At 39.6% G+C, this 24258-nt stretch overlaps 1 protein-coding gene across 1 annotated transcript in view; it reads right to left on the bottom strand.

Annotated features, from left to right (window-relative positions):
* LOC121625512 (copine-8) overlaps positions 1 to 24258 on the bottom strand; it is an 85282-nt gene that overhangs the window by 48512 nt on the left and 12512 nt on the right. The window contains exons 2-5 of the mRNA XM_041963616.1: positions 14569 to 14609; positions 12615 to 12661; positions 10746 to 10849; positions 5207 to 5246 (exon numbers count right to left, since the gene is read on the bottom strand). Coding sequence (XP_041819550.1) covers positions 5207 to 5246; positions 10746 to 10849; positions 12615 to 12661; positions 14569 to 14609 — 232 coding nt within the window. The remainder of the gene's footprint in view (positions 1 to 5206; positions 5247 to 10745; positions 10850 to 12614; positions 12662 to 14568; positions 14610 to 24258) is intronic.

Raw genomic sequence — 24258 nt, 5'->3', positions numbered from 1 at the left:
TCTCGCTTTATGTCGATTTGTCTAGCTCATTTATCTCCTCATACACATAGACACATGACTTTAGTTTGCCATAAATATTTCTTCTTGGCCACAATGAGTGCTAAAATAATATCTGTTAATTATTTTTCTGAATATTTTCCATTTTCTATGATGTAGAGGCTGTGCAGAAAAGTCACAAATCACCTAGCAACTGAGGCTGTGGCCAGAATGAGGTCCATTGGAGAATTGACTGTGTGCAGGTAATGGCTAAATATATAACAGCACGGGCTAAAAAAAGATTAGCATGAAAAAAGGCAGTCGCGTGGGTATCGCTGCATCCAGTAATGCTGCAGGAGAATCAACAGTTTGATAGACAATGCTGAGATCTACAGTAAAGGACGAGGAGTTCAGGGAGAGTGCGAGCAGATGGACACAGATCGTTAAAAAACATTATTGGGACCAGTTTAAAGGAAAATATACAGGAAACTACAAATTGCCAGTTTTATCCTGAATTTTCAGAACATCTGCAATACTGGAAATATCATCTCTCAAGAGTGTTTTTATTTTTTTTTTTCAACACTGCAGCATCAATGACAAATTCTGTTCATTTATTTAGGGACACCAGGTTTAGTGTTCATTGACAAGCTAACCCTTTAGCTATGTAGCATCACAGTCTGTAGAAGCTATGTTGCATGCTCACCTCTTACTGAGCATGCATTTCTGGAGGCAGTTTCTATACATACTTTACCAACAACTAAATTTTGGTATGCTGCATGACTACTTTGAAATTAATTTCTGCAGAGTTTAATTCTACTTTCTTATGTTACAAGTTGCAACTAATTGCAAAAGGAAAAAGTTCACTATGTTGTTGAGAGTTAGTCCATTTGGTGTCAGTTTAATACCACTCTTAAATCCATATGTTAAATATGAAGCTACCACCAGCAGCCAGTTAGCATAGCTTAGTGTCTTAGCAAGACTGGAAACAGGGCAAACAGCAAATCGGGCCCAGCCTACCAGCAACTCTAAAGCTCAGGGAGCTTTAGAGGTGTGGGTGGTGGTAGGGACATTTTGTCGCTTTTAAACACAACCAGGCGAGGTGGTTCCCCCTGCTTTGAGTCTTTATGCTAAGGAAAGTATACGTTCTCCTGGCGGTAGCTTCATATTGAACTGACTGACATGAAAGAGGTATTGATCTTCTCATCAAACTGAGCTGGCGGGTGGATTTTATTACTTTCGAACACAGCTGTTTGCCCAATTTCCAGTCTTTGCACAAAGCTAAATTAGCTGGCTGCTGCTAGTAGCTTCAAATCCACTGTGAAATAAGAGTAGTATAAATCTTCTCATGAAACTCTCGTCAAGCAAGTGAATAAGAAGAATAATAATAAGTGCTATTATCAATATGTCTAACCTTTTTTTGACCGGTAAAAAAATTATTTACTAATCAAATCAGTTTGGATTTTTGTCCAGATTCTCTGTAGGTTTTTCAAGAAGGTAAATGGTACATTATAGGATCCTGCTAGTCAATTCAAGCCTTTACAAAAGGTGACTAATTAGAAGGAAGTACCCAAAGTCTTTACAGTTTTGATAATTTCATATTGTCAGATAGATGCCACATTTAGGAGCCCACAGTGGAATTCATCATTTTATGTGTCATTTAAATGTATTTAAGAAAAATATCCTGAAATTAGCTTTTCAACCCATTTCAAATTTGATTGTCAATGCATTTCTGAAATATGTTCAAAATCTAGATCAGCCTGACTTTCTGTCTACCTGTATATAAAGAGAGAAGTTAGTGTGATCTCATAAATAGGACAGCATGTGTCTTATCTCTCCCCCACTCTCTCGACCTGTCCCTCTATATTCCACATTCGTTCTCACCCGGTTCCCAGGTGTGCCTGCAGCCTACAGCTCCCCTGTTAAAACACCATCTAATGGATTGGCTCTCTGGCTTCACCCTCGAGACCTGGACCGATGCTGGTAATGCTGCTTTCCAAGCCAACATGCCTGCCTCTTCTTGTACGAGATTATTGATCATAAGAAAGTGAGGTGAGGGGGAGGAAAGACAGGGTGAGAGAGGAAAATGGGAAATGGAAAGACTGAGATCGAGAGAAAGTGAGAGAGCAAGGGTTTGGCAATGAAATAAAAAGAGAAGGTGACGGACTGCCATATTGAGAGGGAAAGACAAGAAAAAGAGATAAGGAAAGCAGAAGAGGAATGGGCTGCATCTAGAGTGACAACAACGCAAAGTAAAATGAGAAAAAAATCCTGAGGGAAATGTGTTGAGGGACTAAACTTGACCAGACTGGGGGTGTTTCTTACTGTAGTATTCAATTTATCGACACTTAACTTTATCCAATTGCTGACAAATAAATGCCAGCACTGTGTTTGATGGCTTTAATTCATTACCTTAGAACTGCAACTCTAAGCCTGATGTAAAAATAAAGCTCACTAATAGTTACTGTTGGAGGTAGGTGGCAGATAGTGACCATGATACCGCCTTACAGCTACATTGGAAGCAGCCATAATGATTTATGAGCTACAGATGTCTAAATAATGATGTATTAGCATATGGAAACCTTTAAAAAACAAGACCCTCATGTATCTGTTTGATTTTTCCTTCATTATGTATGTAAATGTCACATTTTATGCTGTAGACAAATGAAATCTATATACCCCAGAATTTCAAACTTTTACTTTTCAGGAGCTCCAAGACTTGTGCTGAACAACAACGGTTTAATGCCTCCAGATTTGATTCTCTGACTCTGTGGAAATGTCAAATTATTTGAAACTAGGACTTCCTACACACAACTGTAAACACCAACAATTCAAATGCAAAAAAAAAAAAAAAAAAAAGCTTTCTGTGATTGACTGCCTATCTCTAGCAAGATTCAAGTCTTGGCAACTGCCTGACAGTTTCAAATCATTTTTTGAAATGATGTTATGTTTTAAGGAGTAATGTAAAGTATCTGTAGTTTGTAGTTAAAGGTTTAAAAATGAAAAATGACCTCTTAGTCCAGCACTGAAATCAATGACTGTACATACTGTAATGTTTCCTTTTGCAGTGCACCATGAGAGCACATAATGGCTAAATAAAATCCGCTTCCTGTGGTTCTCTATCCCTTTCAACAGGTACATGGGACATTTATGAAAGTGCAGAAAATACAAGCTTTGTGACCTCAACACAGGATCTCAGTTACAATTATTTTATTCATTCCCAAATGGTCATTAAATGGCTCTATGAAAAAATGCCACAGAAAAATAAATATAATTTTCCCCATTTTCAGAGTGGCTATTGGCAGAGTGCAGTTAGAAATGCTCACAAAAAACAAAATAGGGGACACAGGCCTTTAATGGTCCTAACCAGATGCCTCTTGATAGGGCAAGCCTTATTTCATTGTTATTTCATTTTTTCTATATTCCACAATCTTGTTTCACAAGATCATTCACTTACTCATCTTATATATTACTTTGTAGGTCTAAAGGAGCAGTCGTCTATTCCCCATGGACAGCAGAACATTAGCATCATAGCATTATTATCCCCCAAGGACACAAAGCATGTCTGAGTGCTGTGCTATCATTGCAAATTATGTTCAATTCTATAAACAATAAAGGAAGCACTTGTAAAAAGAAAAGTCTTCCATTTCCTTAATAGTCTTTAATAGCAGTGTTGGCAATTAAAGACAAATGTGGACATTTGGGCTGAAACATGCTCAGATATAACATACTCCCCTTTAAAGCCTCAAGTCACAAATTTTCCATCTCCTACTGATTTTTTTAAAATAATTCCCACCTCTTTTCATTTGTTTAGAACACAAATGACACACAATAGGGTGTCATGTGACTGTGTGCCGACATCGTATGATATGTGGGCAGACTGGTTGGACTGGACACTAAAGAGCAAACACTGATAAGAACTAAAAGCCAGAGAATGCTGCCTTGGGGCAAAGCAACAGTGGTTGTCTGGAGCTCTGCTTAAAGACAGACTGGAAGACAGAAGTCAAGTGAGTGTAACTGCAAATTAGTTTTTTTTTCACAGACACTCACAGAAATACATATAGTATATCTATAGCCAAACCAATTCTCTTCCATGTGGTGGCCAAAAACTGCCAGGGGAGGAAGCAATGCATGGCTGCACACTGGCTATTACAGACACTGAAACTGTGAATTTACAGTTCCACAAAGCAGCCAGAGTTTATGAGTGGAACATACAGTCAAGCAAGACTGATCACCGGTGCGGTTTTCACTGTTGCTATGATTTCCTTGCACTGGACAGTTACAGTCCAGGTCAGTATTGACCATTACCACAGTAAACGCCTGGCCAAACATGTCTCAGATATCACTGAAAAGCCGATTTCCTGAAAACAGGCATGTGCACATAAGATTACAGACAGAGATTCAGGATACACACAGACTGTGCAGCTCAGTGAATGTTGTAAAGTTGTGTTTAAAATGGAAACAGACAACTTTACAAACACAGCTGCTGGCTGTAGCGTCATAGTTATAAGTTATAGTCTCTAGTTATAACTCTGAACAAAAAAAAAAGAAAGGATATAAGCACATTTCCTAAAATATCAACCGTGTTATAAGCACTGGGTAATTGTTTTTAATACAAAGAGATGCATTATCACCTGTACTGTTTAGTAACTATGCTACTCTTCTCAATTCATCAAAACAGAGTTAAGTGGTTGAAAACAACTGACTGACCCTGTGATCTCTTGATCCATAAGAAATAAACAAAACGTATGAAAAACAAGTCAAAATGCTCTAAAAGTTATCAAGGAAAACTTTTCCAAGGATACGACCAGCATCAGGCTGTTTGAACTGCAATCCCCATGATTCAGTGGGCAGGACAAAGCTATTATTGTTTTCAGGGAAAGCCCAAGTTATCACTTTGTTGTTCCTAATTACTGCTATGCTAATCACTGCTATCAATGCAAAAAAGAGCAGGGTAGACAGGGGAAATGAATGTTTATTTAATTTCTAAATTAACAACAAGCTGTTCAGGGAATGTGCTATTACAGTAGATGATAAACACACTCATTGTAATGGCCAGATTACTGTTATGTGGCTGAAATGAGGCTAATAATAACAAGGACAGCAATCATGCTTATACACTGTCTCACGCACTCACACCGACAGACTGAAATGAGAGCAGAGACTAAAATAAATGCAAGCATACATGTCTCATACAAAAACACACATAGCCAAGACAAGTTCTGGTACTCACGTGTTTTGACAGGTTGGCACTCTTCGAGTCAACATCATACCTGCAGAAAAAAGGGAAAGAGAGCGAGACTCAATGCATTAGGAAGCAATGGAGGGTGACAGGAGCTCAGCTGGGAACACGACAGGGATTACAGACTGAGTAGATCAGTAGTGGGGCCAAGCAGCTTGTCACCGACCATCTCACCAGAGGCTTCATTTCCAAGCATCGCAGGCTCACAGGCATCCACCATTAAACTGACACCAAATGGACTAATTGGCCGTTGTACATATGACTGTGAGAGTACATGTGCTTATGCATGTGAGAAAGAGACAGCGAAAAATACTGTTCTAGTAAGTGAATAAGTAAATAAGTGTCTGTTCTCTGTTTTATATGCATCTCTGCTGATTAGTGCAAGTTTCAGTGGGCTTTTCTTTATGTGTGTTTGAGTATTATTACACACTCTTTATTCCTCCATTCCACCAGCAGGTCTCTCTTACACACAATACTTGCAGAGAGAAAAATTTGTCCAGAAATGGCCCCTCCAGTGCAGAGGCTACTCTCAAGAATGTGAAGCAATCAGACAAACCATTCACTCAGCAATTTGAGGTCATTTCACAGCTCAGGTCATTTCACCCACCACTAAAAATGGATTGCCCTTCGCCGGGTAATTTTTGGGGGGAGAAATGAGGAGCAATTTAGTTACTTTACACGACTGTTGAGGATAATGTACATCCTATGTGTGTCTGTGGGCCTGTGTGTGTGCATGTTGCACATTCAAATGACATAAATCCCCCTGTTTATCATCTTATTTTTACATCTTAGCATGCTAATATTTTGCTAATTAGTACAAAATTGATGATGAGAATGTCATTAGTTTTGCAGGCCTTTCGTCATGAACCAAAGTGGTGGAATAAGTAAAATTTTGACCTGATGATCAATCTAATAGTTGTCAAGGTAGTTCAATAAAAATGAACGATGTTAACCTCATGATGGTGCTCGAAGAATAGACTGGGGATCACTCGAGATATTGGATTACAATGTCTGTGATTGGGCTGTACCCAACTGTACCCATGAATTTGAACATGAACATGTCAGTCGAACCGAATTTGGTTGTTCAATACAAAGATTTCACGAATCATTCTTTTTTTTTATACAGGCTGTCTACCAATCAACACCTTAACAGTGTCTCATGTTTTACCTGTAGGACTCTCATTTTAATGCCTGTCTTTGTCATCTGTGATGTGAAAACATCAGATTTCCATACAGTAAGAGGAGGCAAAGGTGTGCGTCCTGCTCATAGTTCAGTTATAGAACTCCCAGCACACCAGCGTCCTGTCAGCCAAAGAGTTCATCACAGTCAATGGTAGTAGAGGAGGTTCTACAACCATCTGGTCCAAAGGTGGTTTAGCTGACTGCACTGACAGATGAAAGTGCATTGATTTGACTGACAACATGCAAGTCTACTCATATTATTGAAATTTATGGGGCAGCCGTAGTCTGAGAACAATGATTGTCTATTAAAACTCTGATCCAGTGGTGGCACTAGGGGGAAAGTCTGGATATCGCCAAAGATTTTTGCCATTGTATTTTGCCAATTTAATGTTCTGCCTTCAAAGAATGAGTGAGGGCAGCGGTGCAGCAATGGACTCTTGTTCAGCCAGCTAACCCAATAAGGCAAAGAGGCCAGCAACAGCATGGAGAGACTGCAGGGGAAAACAGCCTCTAACCAAGATGGCTTTGCTGAGATTTATCTTGCTTCTGTCCCGTTTGAATGAAGTGTGTTTCATGATGTGATAAGCTTGTCTCAGATCAGTGAAAGAGAGAAACTCAAATTCAGAAGGCGTACGGATGTATTTTTCTGTAGTTTGAACCTCTTAACTGCTTCCAACACTGTCAAGAGCATTACAGATTCACTCTTTTTAGGTTAAACTCACATTTCACAAGCAGACAACTCAATAATGGCTTACAATAGGGAGAAGAATATTTCCTTTTCTTGACATTTATTTTGTATATTTATTAGACAAATAAATACATGTAGCAACCACACGCAGATATCTGCTCGAATCAGCAATCACTGTCTGTTGGGCTGTTGGTGGCTGGTTGGAAACCCTAATATAGACTTGCAGAGCAGTCTGTGCAGTCTTGTAATTGACATTCAGGGGACATGCCAATGTTTCATAACCTCTGCTCTGGTACTGTTTTCACACAGTTCCCATCTTCATAGGCCTGAGGGAGGAAACATTCTTTCATCTGCTATCATCTCAAACTGTGTTACCGTCTGTAGGCCGGCAGCGCCAGCTATCTACGGCTGTTACACATGAGGAGGAGCAGTGAACTACATCCAAAAACACATGCACGTGCAAACGCATTCACAGACAAAAGCATACACGTCTTTATCAAACACTGATGCACACACTGAATGATAGTAGCAACAACAACACACACACAACACACACAACACACACAACACACACAAACACGGACCAACAAAAAGCCAGTGCCCTGTTTTGTTCCTCAGATGTTCCGTTCTATTCAAAAAAAACACTCAAGAGAGAGCAAGCACAGAGGCATGCACTCATATATTTATACAGGCAAATAAAAAGGCAACAACAAAACACACAACTGAAAGCCCTGCCTGTTTTGTATTTGCATATTTCAGGGTAAAAAGTGAGAGGTTTATACTTGCTTATGTTTGTTTATATGTGATAGATTATATTCAGGGCTGACACAGATACTGATTATTAGTAATCAAGGAGACAGAAATATGGAAATCATATACATTTGCAGTAAAAATGAAAATCACGGTGTCAAAAAAAAGCAAAATAGCTCTGGGAAGCATTTAGTTGGTTTAAATTATTGCAATGTTATTGATTAACAGATAATGTATAATGGGTTATAACAGGGCACTGTACACAAGTGGAGAAAGTAGAGGAGATATGAAAGGTTAAATGCTTCTCTTTGCCTGAAGGAAATCTGTCCAATGCTATATCACACCCCCATCCCCGGGAGCCTGAGTTGTTATGGTTACTGGTGCTAAACTGCACACATAGCCTCAAATGCGTGCATGCACAAGCACACAACACTGTTACTAAGGCCACACTCAGTAAGTGGGAATGCCCACACACTTTTGTCTTGGAGCGTCCTGTGACACTTTTCCTGTAAGATGACAATACGAGCATGTGTTGTGACAGAGCACCCATCTGAGATACTGAAACAGCGAAGGTTATCCACTAACATATGACCTCAACTCGAAAATCCAACCAAATCAATGAGCCAAATTGAAGACATTGTTCTTTTTGTCTCGACTTTTTTAAAGACTAGAGCCACATGAGTGGTATCAAAGGTGGATAACTGAAACTCATCTCAGTCATCGGAGTGTAGAGCAGGAAAGTTTGTGCGTTAATGCATTCATTTTAGAGTAAATATGGAATGTTGCAGTTCTTTACAGAAAACATTACTGCAATTAGACCAGGACCAATGCTAATACAGCTGTGACAAAAAGGAATACACAAAATCCCTATGCACAAATACAGACATATCTCCACCCACACAAGTGTGCATACACACACACACACACACACACACACACACACACACACACACACACACACACACACACACACACACACACACACACACAGAGACAAAGAGAGTGAGAGAGAGAGAACAGACACAATACTTGCAGAAACACTAACTCCTCTTCACATAGTATAACTTTCAGATCCCAGTTGGGTTGTCGGCGTGGCTCCCTGGTTCATAGATTATAATACAATTAGTCTCCGTCTAATAAAATAAAGCCACTGAAATCCCCTCTATAATGCAATCTGAGATCAAATTGAGAAAGAAAATCCCCTCACCTACAGGCAGTCTGGCAGCTTAATAAATCTAAAGACCAACTGTCTCCTACAGCATCTCATGCCTCTAGGCAAAGGTATCAATTGTGAGATGCAGTCACAAAGCTTATGACATACAATTAAATGGTACAGTACAGTTTTCTCTTTAGGACTTAGTAGAAACAGAGGCAGAGCAGGTTAAGCTTTATAAAAATTTGCAATCTCTGAGTGTCACATAGTGGCCACAAATCTAAAAACGTCCTTCCAGCTGACTACCGATGCTTTGAAACTCAACAGAATTTCCAATTTAGGTCATTCAGTGTTTGATTACTTCAATAATGTGGCTAATATGGAGGATGTATTTAGAGGTAGGCATGCAAATACCACAATCTGCCAAAATGTCATCAGAAAACAGAGGGCACACCAATGCATATAGACAAAAGAAGATGTCCCAGTTAAATGCACTTTGGTGCAATAAATCATTGGAAATCATTTCATGTCAAGATAAAAGAGAAACATTTCTCCCTGCATGAGCTTTGGAAAAAAACTTGTTGATATTATCATGAATATGTACTACACTGTCTGAAAGCAACTTGAGAATGTTCAAATCTACAATAAAATACTAAATATAGCAGTTCGTACCATTTTTCTCATACCAGTGGTGTAAGTTAGTAATGACGGGCCCCAGTGCAGGCTATTATGACGGGCCCTTGAGCTCCTTAGTTAAGAAGTAAACACGCACACACATAAGCACACAGTTGGAATTTTTTTTTTCATTCACCAGACCCAACATGAGAGCCAACCCACCTGCCTGACCAACAAAAAATCAACACCTGCACCCAATCTGATTAACTTTATGCATTACAGCAGCACAAATATCAGCACGACTGTCAGGATGGCGCTGTGATCTACTTCCTGCGCTCTCCAACAGGCTGATCCTGCTCCTGGAGCAGATACTGTCAGAGTGCTGCTGTTACCTCCCCACACACACACTGATGGGAAGGTTTAAATTTAATAACCACACAAATTGTTACAAATATGCTCTTCATTGTTGAACAACAGCAAAACAAGCAATCCGTCATCAGAGACATTAAGTCTGCGTCTCGCCTTTTCGTCCTCTCGTTCTCTCCCAAACAGTGAATTTGAACAGAACATCTGTCTGTTTTTAGCTGCTGTTTGGCTGCACTGTGTAGAAAAAGAATGGAGTTCACAGTTTCAGGATTTAAGCTGAGCAGCATCAGCAGAGGGCAGCGAACTTGGATACGGCGCTGCAGCAGCATATGTGAGTGTGTTTTAGAGAGAGAGACAAAAACAACGGCAAAACATTTACAACACAAAACATTAAAGGATCGCACTTCAAAATGGCACAACACCAGCAATCATCATTGCATCTGTATATGACATGAATACCAGAGAACACAAGAAAATATTCATTCAATTGAATCGTTTTTTTATATAGTTTATAGCCCACTTGTGATATGGATCCCTATAGAGCATGGGCCCCAGTGCGGTTGTATTGTCTGCAATGTCTATAGCCATGCCCCTGTGCACACAGTTTTCAGTGCATTTATGTATCAAATTAAGGCCTTGTTCCTGTGATTGTTTTATAATAAGACAATACTAGGTGGCATGACTGACTATTAATCAAGTTGCATGTACATTGTGCATCTGTTTAACCTTTTTTCAGTTTACGTAAATTACGTTTGAAGGGGTAGGCGCATACTTACAAGTCAAATCGCAGGTTCTGTCGCTCTTCAAAGAAGTAGTCCAAAATGAATTTCCGCACAAAGTCCGGGTTTAGCGTGTTGTCAATCACCTCGGTTCTCCCAAACTAGACAAAGAAAGGAAGATAAAAGGTAGATAAGAATACCTCTTGGATAACTTGTACCAGCTTTTCTTCAATATATCTCTGCTTATCTAAACGTTGGACCACAAAACAGTTGACCCACATCTACACAACCTATGAAGATGTCCAAGTTGACATGAAACCAACGTCTGTCGTTTTAAAATCTGCAGCTCACAAAATCTTAAAACAAGTTGATCTTACTCAAATCATAGTTTTTACAAGCACTTTGTGAAGTTGCAGTGACTTGTGCATAACTAATCACCAGTGGGTTTTTTTTCTCAGGAGACACATCAGGGGAGAGACTGGTTACAGAAGATTATGTACAGCTTTTGAGTAATGAATGCAGAGCAGCTGAAGTATCAAGTCAATGGGGGTCAAGTAGGCCTCCGGTTTGGCATTTAACTTAGCCTATTAATAATGCATGCAGATGATGGGCAACTCAGAACCATGAATAACTGTGAATGATTGGGGCTGCGAGACTTGCCCCCTCATTTACATTCATGAATATTCATCACTGTGAAACACACAGGTGATTGCAGAACAGTCATACTTGAGTGCACACATGCTCATACACAAGTACTGGTTGTTTCTCCATGCACAAATAAAGAAAAAAAATCTAGATTTCTTAATCATTAGATTGGATTAATTCATAAAGTTGACTGGACCCTCAATAATACCATTATTTTCTTTGTGTTACAACATAGTGGAAGTAATACATAAGAAATTAAAAATCAAAACAGGCTGACTGTCAGCTTTACGACTGTGTATACTTAAGGTGATATGTGAGCAAATACCTGATAAACTAATCAGTTTCAGCTGTACAGTACTGTACTGTACTAACCCTAACCCTAACTGGCAAGTGTTGGCACACGAACGCACTAAACTAAGATGGTAGACTTTGTTAGTATTTTGCCCTCTAAACATCAGCATGTTAGCATTGCTATTGTCAGCATGATAGCATGGTGATATCAGCATTTAGCTCAAAGCACCACTATGCTTAAGTACTGCCTGCTAACATAGCCATAGACTCTTTTTTTAACCATATGTAGCCACATAAATGACTGAAACTGAGTGTATGTGAAAACTCAAGCTCCAGGAGTAGATTATCAAGTCTCTGTGGATGTGTTAATACTTGTTTCCACTGTGTATATTTGTCACCATTGGAGTCAGTGGCATGTCTGTTTGATACTGAACAAGCTTAGGGAGTAACAGAAGACATGTAACAGTGTTATGCAATTGGGATACCATAAAAAAGGTAACTGTATTTCATCCAATTTAAATAAAAATTCAGAGGTAAAACCACCCACTTCCAATTATTACACAGAAATCCAGTTCGCTAAAGTTCAATGTTAGTTTGCTAGCCAACCTAAAGACTACTACTAATACTAATACAGAAAAATATTTTGGGACTGAAGGTGGTGATGCTGTTGACTGGGATGGTTTGTTGGTAAAAAAGCACCAAGCTGGAATACGTTTATGGCAGCTTTCATGAAGCTCAAGTGTGTGAATAGCATACGTCACAAATACATTTAAAAATGCATAATTAAGGCAAGTAATATAAATGTGCAAATTTGCACATCATACATATGACAACATAAGATTTCTTTTCTCTTGTCTTCATTTGCATATTTGGTATTGAGGTATTTTTGAAGTAACCTCCCAACCCTGTGAAAGAATCCGTTTTGGATGAATGCATAGATTGATGACGTGCCATTAGGTGGCCACAGTATGCTCTGTGATACACACTCACCTCCCTCCACTCCTTGTTGCCCATGCCTTGTGTGTAGAGAACACAAACTGTGAAGAACAGAGACACATAATGTGACAACATGAAATTTGAGACTAGTAGCTTTAACATGCTAAAACCTATACTAACATCTCTTATAGTTGCCCAGGCTTTTTCCTCCAAACTTTCTCAATTATTCCTATACTGGACCTTACAACTACCTGACTATTGTACAACAGGATTCTTCTTCATCCTCACATTTTTGAACTGATCTGTAGGCCAAGAAAGGGAAGGATAGAGGAACATTGCTCTCATAAAGCAACAAGCAAATAGAGAGAAAAAAAAACTCAAATATCACGATATATACTGTATTGGATTCATCTGAATATGACCATAAATACATAAATTAGGAAACAAGAAAACTACATCAAAGCACCTGATAGTTTTATTCATGAGGCCCAAACATATAAATTATGCTCCCATCTTCAGATGGTGAAAGACATCATTTCAGGCCATTATGCAATTTCCCGAAACAAGACAATCCACTAAAAGGCAAATTACACAGCTCATTCATCATACACGTCATTTCTGGAGGCCTTTGATATTCTTTTCACATTAGTGACAGAAGGATATAGTAGTACAAGGATGTAATGTGCATGTATACACACCCACACAGACTGAAAATATATTTCTTCGGGGTCTGATAGAAGCAGACGGACAGATTTAAATCAACACAAGGATGGAAAAGGTTGGATTCGGCTTTTGTGTTGAACATCTTCGTGTCTTTTTTTCTTTTTGGATCACTTCTCTTTACAATTTAAAGGTATATTTTTACCAGCAAGTGACAAATCCAAGGCATCTCTACATTTCCAGCTTTTCTTTTCTCTTACCTTTACCTCCTTGCTCCTTCTTCAGCCCTGTCAGGCTGTTTCAGATCAGGAGGCCGAGGACAACATGCTCAGCACAATCACAAGTGCTACTCAGCACAAGAGCACGCTGAAATGTGTGGGTAAAGTCTGAGCTCCTTACTCCTCCTACACCTCCTCTTCCTCATCATCATGTTAACCACTGTCATCCTCGTCATCGTGTTCATCACTGCCATCATCATCACCCTGAGTCATTTCTATTCCATGCTACTGTAAATGTGCTGACATACTATTTTTTTTTACAAAGACAGTGTGTGTGTGTGTGTGTGTGTGTGTGTGTGTGTGTCTGTGTGTGTGTGTGTGTGTGTCTGTGTCTGTGTGTGTGTGTATGTGTCAAATTGACACACACCTCAAGATGACAATTGTCTTCATGGTTAGCAATAATGATTTTATTTCAATTTTATTATACCATGAATCTTACCCTTGGTCTCATCTGACCAACACTTCCTAACACACCAACTTACATACACAATGGCATACCCACGATACCAGTCCTGATACCACTCTCATACCTCTCAATGTGCTGGATGGAGGTAGAAAAGAGTTTTCAGGTCTCAAATAAGTGAAGTTACGGCCTAATAACTCACTGCCTTGGCACTAACAGTAAAATTATTTCAACTCATGGGAGAGGACAGGGGAATTGCCACCCACTGTGTGAATCTATAGGGAGAAGGTGCTTATTTGGCCTCATGCATTAGTCAGACCTGCCTCGAGCCGAGCTCACACGTTTAGTGGAGAAAAAAAAACAACACACACTTACACACATAAGGAATGACTCACGACTACATACGGCAAAAGACAAGACCTTAATTCGGTCATTTACACACCATTTGGTCCCCTTATGTTCTACATTTTTTTAATTTGTACTTTTAATTTCTTTCTTTTGTATCCTTACCTTCTCCTTATGATTTTACGCTTTATAAATAAAACCTCCTTCCACTTCCTTCTTTCCAGTTCTCCCCATTTTGAAACTCAGAAATGTATGAACAATCATGCACTGTCAGAAACACAAACCGTACGTGATAGACAAACAGAGAGGTGGTGGATCTTACTTGGGTCTGATTTGGAGAAGGTGTCCCTGTCTAGCAGGTTTCTGTGGAGACACAAAGAGGAAAGCGGTCAGAAATGCAGTTCCTTTAGTAAGAAGGAAAAACATTTGTCATCAAAATGTGGCAGTGAATGCTTTTTAACACACAGACTATTTATGTACTCTTTTGGCCATGATTCGGCACATTACCATCATGCTCTGTCTACACTATCACTGTGAAACTCTGCTCTGAGCTTTGAAAATACAAAAAAATATCAGGAATACTTGATTTACCACAGCATTAGCCACATTACTGAGGCTTTTGCACTACCAGTGTTTATAATTTAGATGACAATGTTGAAATAAGCGAACAAACAAAATCTGTTCAAAGTCCACTGAGCCTGATAATGTCCTGTATTTCTTTTCAATAACAAATCCCATGATGAAGATCAAAACCATCAATAAACTGATCCCACTAGCAGGTGCTGCATGTGTGGCTAAAGCCTGGTATAGCGTATTCCTCTGCAGTGTTGCCAGAAGGCTATTAAAAACGCATCAAAGAGCCACATTGTTGCACTGGGTAACATGTTCTTTCATTGTGAAAAGCATGGGCATTGTAGTCTATTTTTAGTCAATAACAAAACCCAATACCATCCTGCTGTCATAAATCCTTACCAAACGTGTCTTCACCCACATCTGAAAATTGTCCCCAACAAGGACAGTGCCCATCTGTTTTAGGAAACATTCCTAATTCAGTAGGAATGATTGGGCTTGGGGCCAAAACAGATGTTAGAAAGTAGTGAGAGACGGACTAATGCATAATGACTTAAGTCTTTTCATTGGATTTCTTGACAATAATGAAAGTACAGAATTTTGCCACCCTTATCCAAACAAAAACAAAAAAACAGACACATAGAGTGTACTGACAGGCACTTGGAAAAACACTGATCTGTCAATGGCCTATCTCGAAAGAACATGAACTTCTATCCACACCTGAAGTTAGAAGACAAACTGAGGTACGTGTTCAACATGGGCTCCACAGCAGCGTTTACAAAAGAAGGAACAAACTTCCTCCTTTGCCACAAATAAACAGTAGGAGCATTTTCTAGTATGTTCACACACAGCTCCCAAGCACTTCCACCACAAACCACATTATCTTCAGGTCATGCAACTAAGCACTGAGTGGTTTAGGCTGACAGATTTTCATGCTTGAGAACCACAAGGTCTAACAGCATGTTCTCTGCGACCAGTGAAATATTGTGTAGTCTGAATTTCAGCCAAGATAGACATTAATAAAATTGTGAAAAGAGAAAGGGAGGGATGTGGAAAATTAAATGAGATCTTGTCATTAATTCTGATTTGTGAATAATGAAATGAATGACTGTGATGATGATGGCACCTAACGGTTTAAAGAGGAGAGGAGACAGACATAAATGCCTCAATACGTATCAAAATCAGCTCTCCAATCGTCTTTCTTTCATCTTTGTAACATGTGATATTTCCTGGTAGCAGAAAAAGCCAATCAAAATGTGGGTAATGCTTCCAGTCATCCTTTCAAACCCTGGGATAGTGAGAAGCTTTGAAAAGCCTTCAGACAAAGCTCTGAAACGATCACTGGCTGGAGAGCATCCAGGCTACAAGCTGGTTTTCAGTAACAGTTTCTAGCTGTTTTTTTTTTTTAAACGTCAGCTCACTTTCAGTTGTCTCTTTCTCTCTGTTCCTGTCTGTACTTCGCTCTCTTTTCCGCGTGAACTCGTCAACACCACCGATGGCATTTTCTCTCTGTCGTGTTTGTTCTCAAAACAAAGAAACACCTCTGGTATCCACTCAGTCCTTCCTGCTTGTTCACAGACTTTTCGCTTAGTTGTAAATTGCAGCTACAAATATCAAATCACTCATATCAAATGTCTCACATCAAGGTACTCTGTGTGATGATTTGCCATCACTTTTACAAGATTTTGGAGAAACCTGAAGCGGTTATTTGTCGCATTTGGCTCTGGTTTCACGTGCCCACAGGTGTATGTGTGTCTGTTTACCTATTGTGTTGCCTGTCCACAGTAACAACAACAATGATCAACACAAAAATCCAGCTAAGACGCTTACAGGGTGTGCAGAAACTTATCCATTCATACTCTTGTTTACATGCATTAAAGCATTAGCCTAGCTAATGACTGACTGATTTCTGTCAAGTACACGGCTGATGAGTTACTGGACTGCTTTCAAACAGCTGATCAGCTTACAGTATTGGTTGCTGGAAGTATTTAGACTAGATCAACCTAAAAAGAAACACATTTTTCCTTAGTCACCTGAATGGAGATCTACAATGAGACACACAGCTTTCAAGGAAGAAAAAACATGCAGGTATGATAAAGAGTTGGGAGTGAAAACTGCAACATAATCAACAGAACTTCAGTTACTTTTTGTCTTATTCATTCACTCGTACAAATCACTGCCTGTTTGCATAACAAGGCAACAACATTCTAAGTTAGAAGTGAAGAAACAACCACTCGTTGGATATCTAACGATAAACATGCTTCTAGGAACTGGTCAGTGTAGATTATTGCGCAATTACAGTATAGGCTCTGTACCATGTACTTGTACATGTACCACTCACAAAAACACGTATATGAGCCACACACTTGTTCAGGCTGCCATAATTATGGTGGACATGGATGGACACTGTACTTTATTGTGAGCCAATTCCACATGCTGTCATAAAGTGCACCAAATGTGTATCAATCCATAGCTTAAAAGAGTCTAACAAATACACATCATCTACTCCTCTTCAAAGCTCCAACTAAGGATTATTTTAAAAAAAAACAACTGCCGATTGCTTCAATGAACTGATTGTTTAGCCTATGAAATATCAAAAAACACAGAAAAATGTCCATCCCACCTTTCCAGTCAAAGGTGATGTGTTCAAACCAACCAACTTTTATTTAAAACAGAGACAAGCTGAAAATAACTGAGCAATTCATCAATTTTTGAAATTGATTAAATTTCTGTTAACTGACTTATTGCCTGATCATTTTAGCTCGGCTCATGAGTTTGCTAAAAACTACGGTGTCTTGCTTAAGACTTACGACTGCAAAAAGAACCTTCTTGACCCATCTGTTGTCAGCACCAAGTGGGTGGAGGTGAATGAAACTGAGGAACAATTTCACCATCTAACACCATCTATTAATAGACCTGGACATCAAAAGATAAATAAAATAAAAGAAAAGATAAATGCACACCTGCATGCTAGAAAAACACTCCTGCAATAATGTGGCACCATTTGCCTGGTGGCTGGGAGTCATTTGGCGCTCTGAATTGAGTAACAGTTCCGGACACAAGTTAAAATACACTTTTCTCCCTTTGAGAAAGAATTTGAGGCTCCACACTCTATGACTGGCTGCTGCTCAAAGCACATCACACATGGTGGCACTCCAAATGGGCTCCTGGGCTCCCCCTGCGCGAGTGTTGTGTGTGCGAGAGTGTGTTTTTGTGTGTGTTGAGTAAGACACGTTTTCAGGATTTCCACTTCAGAGGATAATGTGAATGAGTCATGGCTCTCGCTCTTTTTCTCTCACTCCTTCCCTCTTTTCATCCAGAAGCAGGCAGCGGAAAGCTAAAAGCTAAAAGCTGCCATACGAGTCACACAGGGGTCTGCAGGAATAAAGGTACCACAGTAAAATAGGGTTAGTATTTTTACCAGTTTGCTAAAAATGTTAGAATCTCATACTTGTGGTGTGTCATTTGAATTTTATGTCTTTAATTGGTCAAATAAATGACAGCAAAATAGATCTCTTAATGGAAAACAATGAATATATCAATTAACTAATCAGCTGTGAATCCTACAGTTAATGGCAAAGTCAAGTACTCATTCATCTCCAAAAATATTGATTTCTTCAAGAGATTTCTCTTATGCTTTCAGCTTTGGTACACTGAGATCCAGCCTTTCTCTCTCTCTCTCTTATCCTTCTTCAGAAAAACACCACCTTTAACATTTCTGCTGGCTCTCGCTCTTTCTGGTGCCTGTCTGGAGTGTGCATGTTCATTCAGACTAAAAACACTTCTCAGCGCATCTCCTCTCTCTTGATTCTTAATCAGTTAATTAATTTCCTCTTCCTCTCTTCCAATATGTTACCCCTTCAAACTGAAGCTCATTCCAAAGGTACTGAACTTATGTAAAGCCCTACATTTCACATAAACTAAAACATCCATTCATTGATGTAATAAAAATACAGATTGAAAAAGTCAAGGGAATGCAGCACAAATAAATGCACATCTGTTGCTGAAATTTCAGGTGTAAAACACCATCTATCTGCCAAAGGACACACCGTATAGCAGCACCATTTTTAAGCATTAACCTATACAGCTTTTAAGGCAATTAGTGAGAAAGAACAGAGACCACGCATGACGCAAAGCACCTCCATTAGAGGATTACGATGCTGGAGACATAGACGCCAGCCTTTTACCAAGAAGCAGTTAGCACACTTGGTGTTCACATGAGTTTGTGATGTAAAGAGACGTCACATGTTTGTGATGTGAAATGATTCGGCAATGTTTCACTTTAGACAAATACAATTACAGTTAGCTTCAGGATAACCGTTTTTAGCTTTCAAGTATAGTTTTTTAAAAAGTCTATACTTGATACATATTGTCTGACATTTTTGTATCAATCTCTTCTGATTTTAGAAGATTTCCACCGCATTTCCAATGACCTGGGTGGGATCCATCTCCAGAATAAATGCCGATTTATTGCACTTACAAGAAATTAGCCATCAACGCATAGAAATGATCCAGATTAGTGAAGGCATTGGCTGACAGCCAGCAAAGTGTGATTGTGTAATATTCAATGCACTGAAGTTTTACAACCATGTTGGTTCATTTGGGTTCGCAGCTTCCCATCTTCTAATTAATTTCTGAAAGACTAGATGCCGTACCACTATAGATACTGCACACTTAATCAACAGCGGGATTTTGTATCATTAATATACATTTCATTTGATATGTCACCACTAGCATCAGCAAAGTCATCAAGCTAATTTATCTTCAGGGTTAGCGCATTGCATCTCTAAACTAATGAAACTCATTTATGCCCAATTTGATGAGTTTTTTAATAGGCTGAAGGAAAGTGTTCCTTCATGGGTTGAGAAAGTTCTCCTATCCCAGAATCAACGACACACTAAGTCATTTCCAGATTTGGCAGCGCTGATCAAAGCGTGCTGCTGTCAAACCATGCTTTCTCCTCCCTGGGGGTAACCTATACCAGTACAGTTCGCTGCCATCCTGGCCGTGCCTTTGATGCATTACCTCTGACAGCTGTCAATCACTGCAGCAGGAAGAGAAATCTGACACCAGACGGGCAAGAAAAACACACACACACGCCAATTGCTTTCTCGATCTCCTGAGAGATTTAATTAAAAAATGACATAATGGGACAAAGGACAGACAAGAAGAAAGAGACAGAGAGACAGAGAGGCAGCATCTTCAACTGATATGACAACTCTCTAATTATGTATAATGCGCAGTGGAGCTTCAATGTGGGGTCAGATAGGGGGGGTTATCTCTCTTTCTCACACTCACACACACACACACACACACACACACACACACACACACACACACACACACACACACACACACACACACACACTTCTTTGCATTTGATTGATGGGGAGAGCCACACGATAAGGGCAGTATGGGGATGGTAACCATGGCAACTACTGACAGCCAGTTGGGGCCACTTGACTGACGTGACTGAGTTGTGTGTTTTTCCACCCCACTCGACAAGCAAGGGACGCCATGAGTGCTGTGGCTTTTGTGGCGCTCACCTTTCCACCTTTCCCCCAGTATTCCCCTCCTATCCTATCCCACTTGTTCTCTTCTTTTGATCTATTTTCCTCTTTTCCCTTCATTTCCTTCTTTTTCATCTCCTGTTTATCCCTCTTTCCTTTCGTTTGAAAGTTAATGAATACATCCACTCTGTCTGTGTCACTGACAGTGGGTTACCCTGACTACAGAACAGCAAACAGCAATGTATGATTTTTTTTTTGTTCTGAATAGGTTTTCATTCATTCTCAGTTGCTTCTAATTAGTTAATTATCCTAGAGTTAGTGTTGGAAAGTAACGAAGTACATTAACTCAATTACAGTGCTTAAGTACAATTCTGAGGCACTTGTACTTTACTTCCAGTTTATACTTAATTTCCACTAAACCTCAGACAGAAATGCTGTACTTTTTATTTTACAACATTTATTTTACTGCGATAGTTACTTTTCAGACTATCATTGGGGCCCCTTGTCACATTTGTGAGCAATTTCACGATAGAGTAGAATTTAATCCCAGGAATACCCAAACCATTTCCCATTTCCCAGGCAATATAAAAATGGGAAAATGGGAAAAACTAAAAAAGGGACAAAAACATTTTGAACATATTGGAATATATTTTGAAAATATGTCGACCTACAGTTAACTTTATATGTATAACCATGCAAGAGCACTTGATTCATACTTAATCCAAAACACTTTGCTGGGCAAAATACTGGCTAAAGACAGACAGCCACAATCCTCTGAAGAATCCATCTGAAATCTCACACCAAGTTAGAGCTTTTGCTAATACAGAAAAAGACAGGTTGATGGAGAAGTTTCTTGGTGAAGTGCGGTGCACGCTTTTGTCTTAGTAATGATGAGTACACAGAGCAAAATATTCATGGCTGTGAATCTGCATAGTTTGGACACATTTTGGAATCTCAGCATGATCAGGAGTCAAGGAACCATCCCAGCCAAGAGAGAGTTGGTCCACAGACTGCTTCTTGGTTCAACTTGAACATGAATGACCGCAGTGTCTGCAGCAGTACAGATGGAGCATTGGTGATGGTAAAGTTCGGGGGACTGGTGCTGCCCGAGCAGCAGCTCATTACATGCGTGTAACACGCACATTACATGCATGCTATGCACCTGGCCCTCACAGATGTGCTTTACCACTGCCAAGAACAGCTTGCTAGTGCCAGCCAATTTGAAAGCAAAGACAAGGGGGATGGCAATGACACCACCAAACCTGCTGAGGAAGAAATGAGCATCAGCTGGTCAGTGCGAGAGAAGAAATGTACAGCAGCATCGTGGTGCAGGCCCAAAAAATAGCCCGGTACTTGCACAAGGCCATGGTCAGCAATGACAAGTTGCAAAAATGCATTAGACGCAATCCTGGATTGCCAAAACCTGCTGGAACAGTCTTGAAGATATGTTGAAACAATATATTATACTCAGTAGACCAGTGACCAAGACACTTGTCAACATCATTTCTGGACTCGTCATCAGTGTTGGTCAGCTCAGCCTTACAGATCACCTCTTGCCTGAAACCAGTGAAGATGGGGTTTGAGTCAGTCCCTTTGTTAGCAGACACTACTCTCATCAAAGCAGGTGGGATTTTTATGTTCATGATGGATGAGCTGAATAGGCACGAGACTCCACTGAGCTAGGAGTTGAGAGACGCACTTCAGACCAGATTCACAGAGGGAAGACAGAAAAAAGTGGTGTGTCCATACAGGTAGGCTTTCTTGCTGGTGTTTTTAATTATAGTTAACATATCGTTAGAGCTATTTAATTAAGACTTTAGTTGACCATATTATACAGATTTGTAAGTGATTGTTTTTATATACAAGGGGGAGTGTTTGACCTCACTTCAACACTATTTTCATCCTATCCTCCCAGGTACCTCTTGGATCCTGTGTACCTGTGCAGGCACCCAGAACCAGTGATGTGTTGAGCATGGCATCAAGATGCTGCTAGGCAAAATCTGTTTGTCAACCATCGCAATGAGGAGGAGAGATATGAAAAAGAGAGTGCCAGTGTATCAGCAGTTGCGGCAGCGGGAGAGGGCACATGACGACATGTAAAAGGTAGTTCACCAGCCCGAGAGGAAAGGAGTTCTCCATCTTCAAGAACTCCAAAAGCAGACCACATCATCTGCAACAGCTGTTTGACGCTATTGCCACTATTCAGGCTTTGTCAGTGGAGGCAGAGAGAGTGTTTTAAAAGCGTTGTAAAAGTTGTTAGAATGTTCTATAAATTGTTCTGTATTTAACCTCGATACACACTGCACAATGTTTAACCCCTTAACGCTGATTGTCGCGAATTCCCATCATACCGCTTTAATCCACATTGCAGCCAGTCACGCATGCATACCTCTAATGCCGGTTTGTGCATATTCAACACAGACCTACGAACCTTTTGCAAGCACTGGTTTCTCGTCAGGCCGGTCAAAGTGAAAACTACATTGGTTGTGTTGCTGTTACAATGTAATGGTTGTAAGCCAATTTTGTGGCTTTTATGATGCACATTTATGAATTTTGAAAAAAAAAGTATTTTTATGCAAATTAGGTTAATGCTTAAATGCAAGCATTAACGCCTGTCACCAATTTGCATTATAGCTAAATTTATATCTATTGTATGTGCTACAGAAAAAATAACAAACTCCTCTAAATTTAGGATTAATTTGAAAGCAAAAACACAAAGAATTAATTTTTTGATATAATTCAAAATAAATTCAGGTGTCAAGGGATTAAAATGCTAAAGTAAAAATAAAGAAATGTTCTGTTAATTTGGATTGATAATTGTGTTTACTGCTATATGCAGCATTGCTTGTCTGCTACAGAGGGCTTGCAGCCTGGCACCAGTCTCTGAACGCTAAAAGAATATGGATCACATCTCATCTTATTATAATGACTTTGAAAGCTCAAATAAATTGCTTTAACAAATTTAGTTGGTTTACTTCCACTTTTCACTTCCATGGGGCTGTTTTTCTCAGCAGACAGATCACAAGCAATGAACTTGGCATTTCATAGTCCTTGCAGCTATAGTAAAGTTCAAGCTGCACCTCAAGTTTATATAAATCCCACTGACAGAGAGAAGCAGCAGCAGCCTCGAGTTACCTTAAATGACCTGTAGTTTAAGTATATTTCTGAATGCATAAGCAGTCTGTTACTGATTCCATCATTCATTCATGTTGCTTAGCCTAGTGTAGCTTTTGTAATTATTAAATAAATTATTTTGACTGTTGCACATTGTTTACAGAGGAAGACCCTCTAGAGGCAACTAAATCATTACAACAAAACCAGTTCCTATGCGTCACTCCTGATCTGTGCCATCACCAGACTTTTATTTTACTGGCTGGTTTTTATCTGAACAGTTATTTTTTAATGACACGGATGTGTATCTCTCTGATGTGGTCTTTCTGCTAATTTCTGGTAATCATTCAGTCGCTACTCACACAGCTGCTTCAGACCTTGAACTTGCTGCTCTCAAGCTCGATACATGCTGTGCTGTCTTTTCATCACATATTTTTTGATTCAGTTCTGCTTCCTCAAACCTCTTCTAGCCCTACGTGAGCTTTTCACACACCTTCTATCGTTCTCCACTCCTTTCACATCATTAGTCTTCTTTATTACTACACCATCCTTTATTTCAATGTCCTATCATCTCTCCTGTCTCCTGTTCTTTCCTCCTCTCAGGAGAAATGGGGTTTTCTCAGTGAGAGCCCAGAGCATTTATTCCTGTTGGGTCTTCTGGCTCACTTTTTCTTTCCCACCTTACTCTGCCTTTCTCTCTTTCAATGTGTCTGTCTCTCTCTTAGTTTGACCGTGACCTGAATAGGCTCTGTGGAGACTACACCATCTCACTGAACTAGATACACATGTAGATACTCACAGAGAACCACGTGGAGGTACCT

This window comes from Chelmon rostratus, chromosome 22 (genome assembly GCF_017976325.1).
Source record: "Chelmon rostratus isolate fCheRos1 chromosome 22, fCheRos1.pri, whole genome shotgun sequence".
In the NCBI taxonomy this organism is placed as follows: Eukaryota; Metazoa; Chordata; class Actinopteri; order Chaetodontiformes; family Chaetodontidae; genus Chelmon; species Chelmon rostratus.
This window is presented reverse-complemented; position numbering and strand designations above follow the sequence as displayed.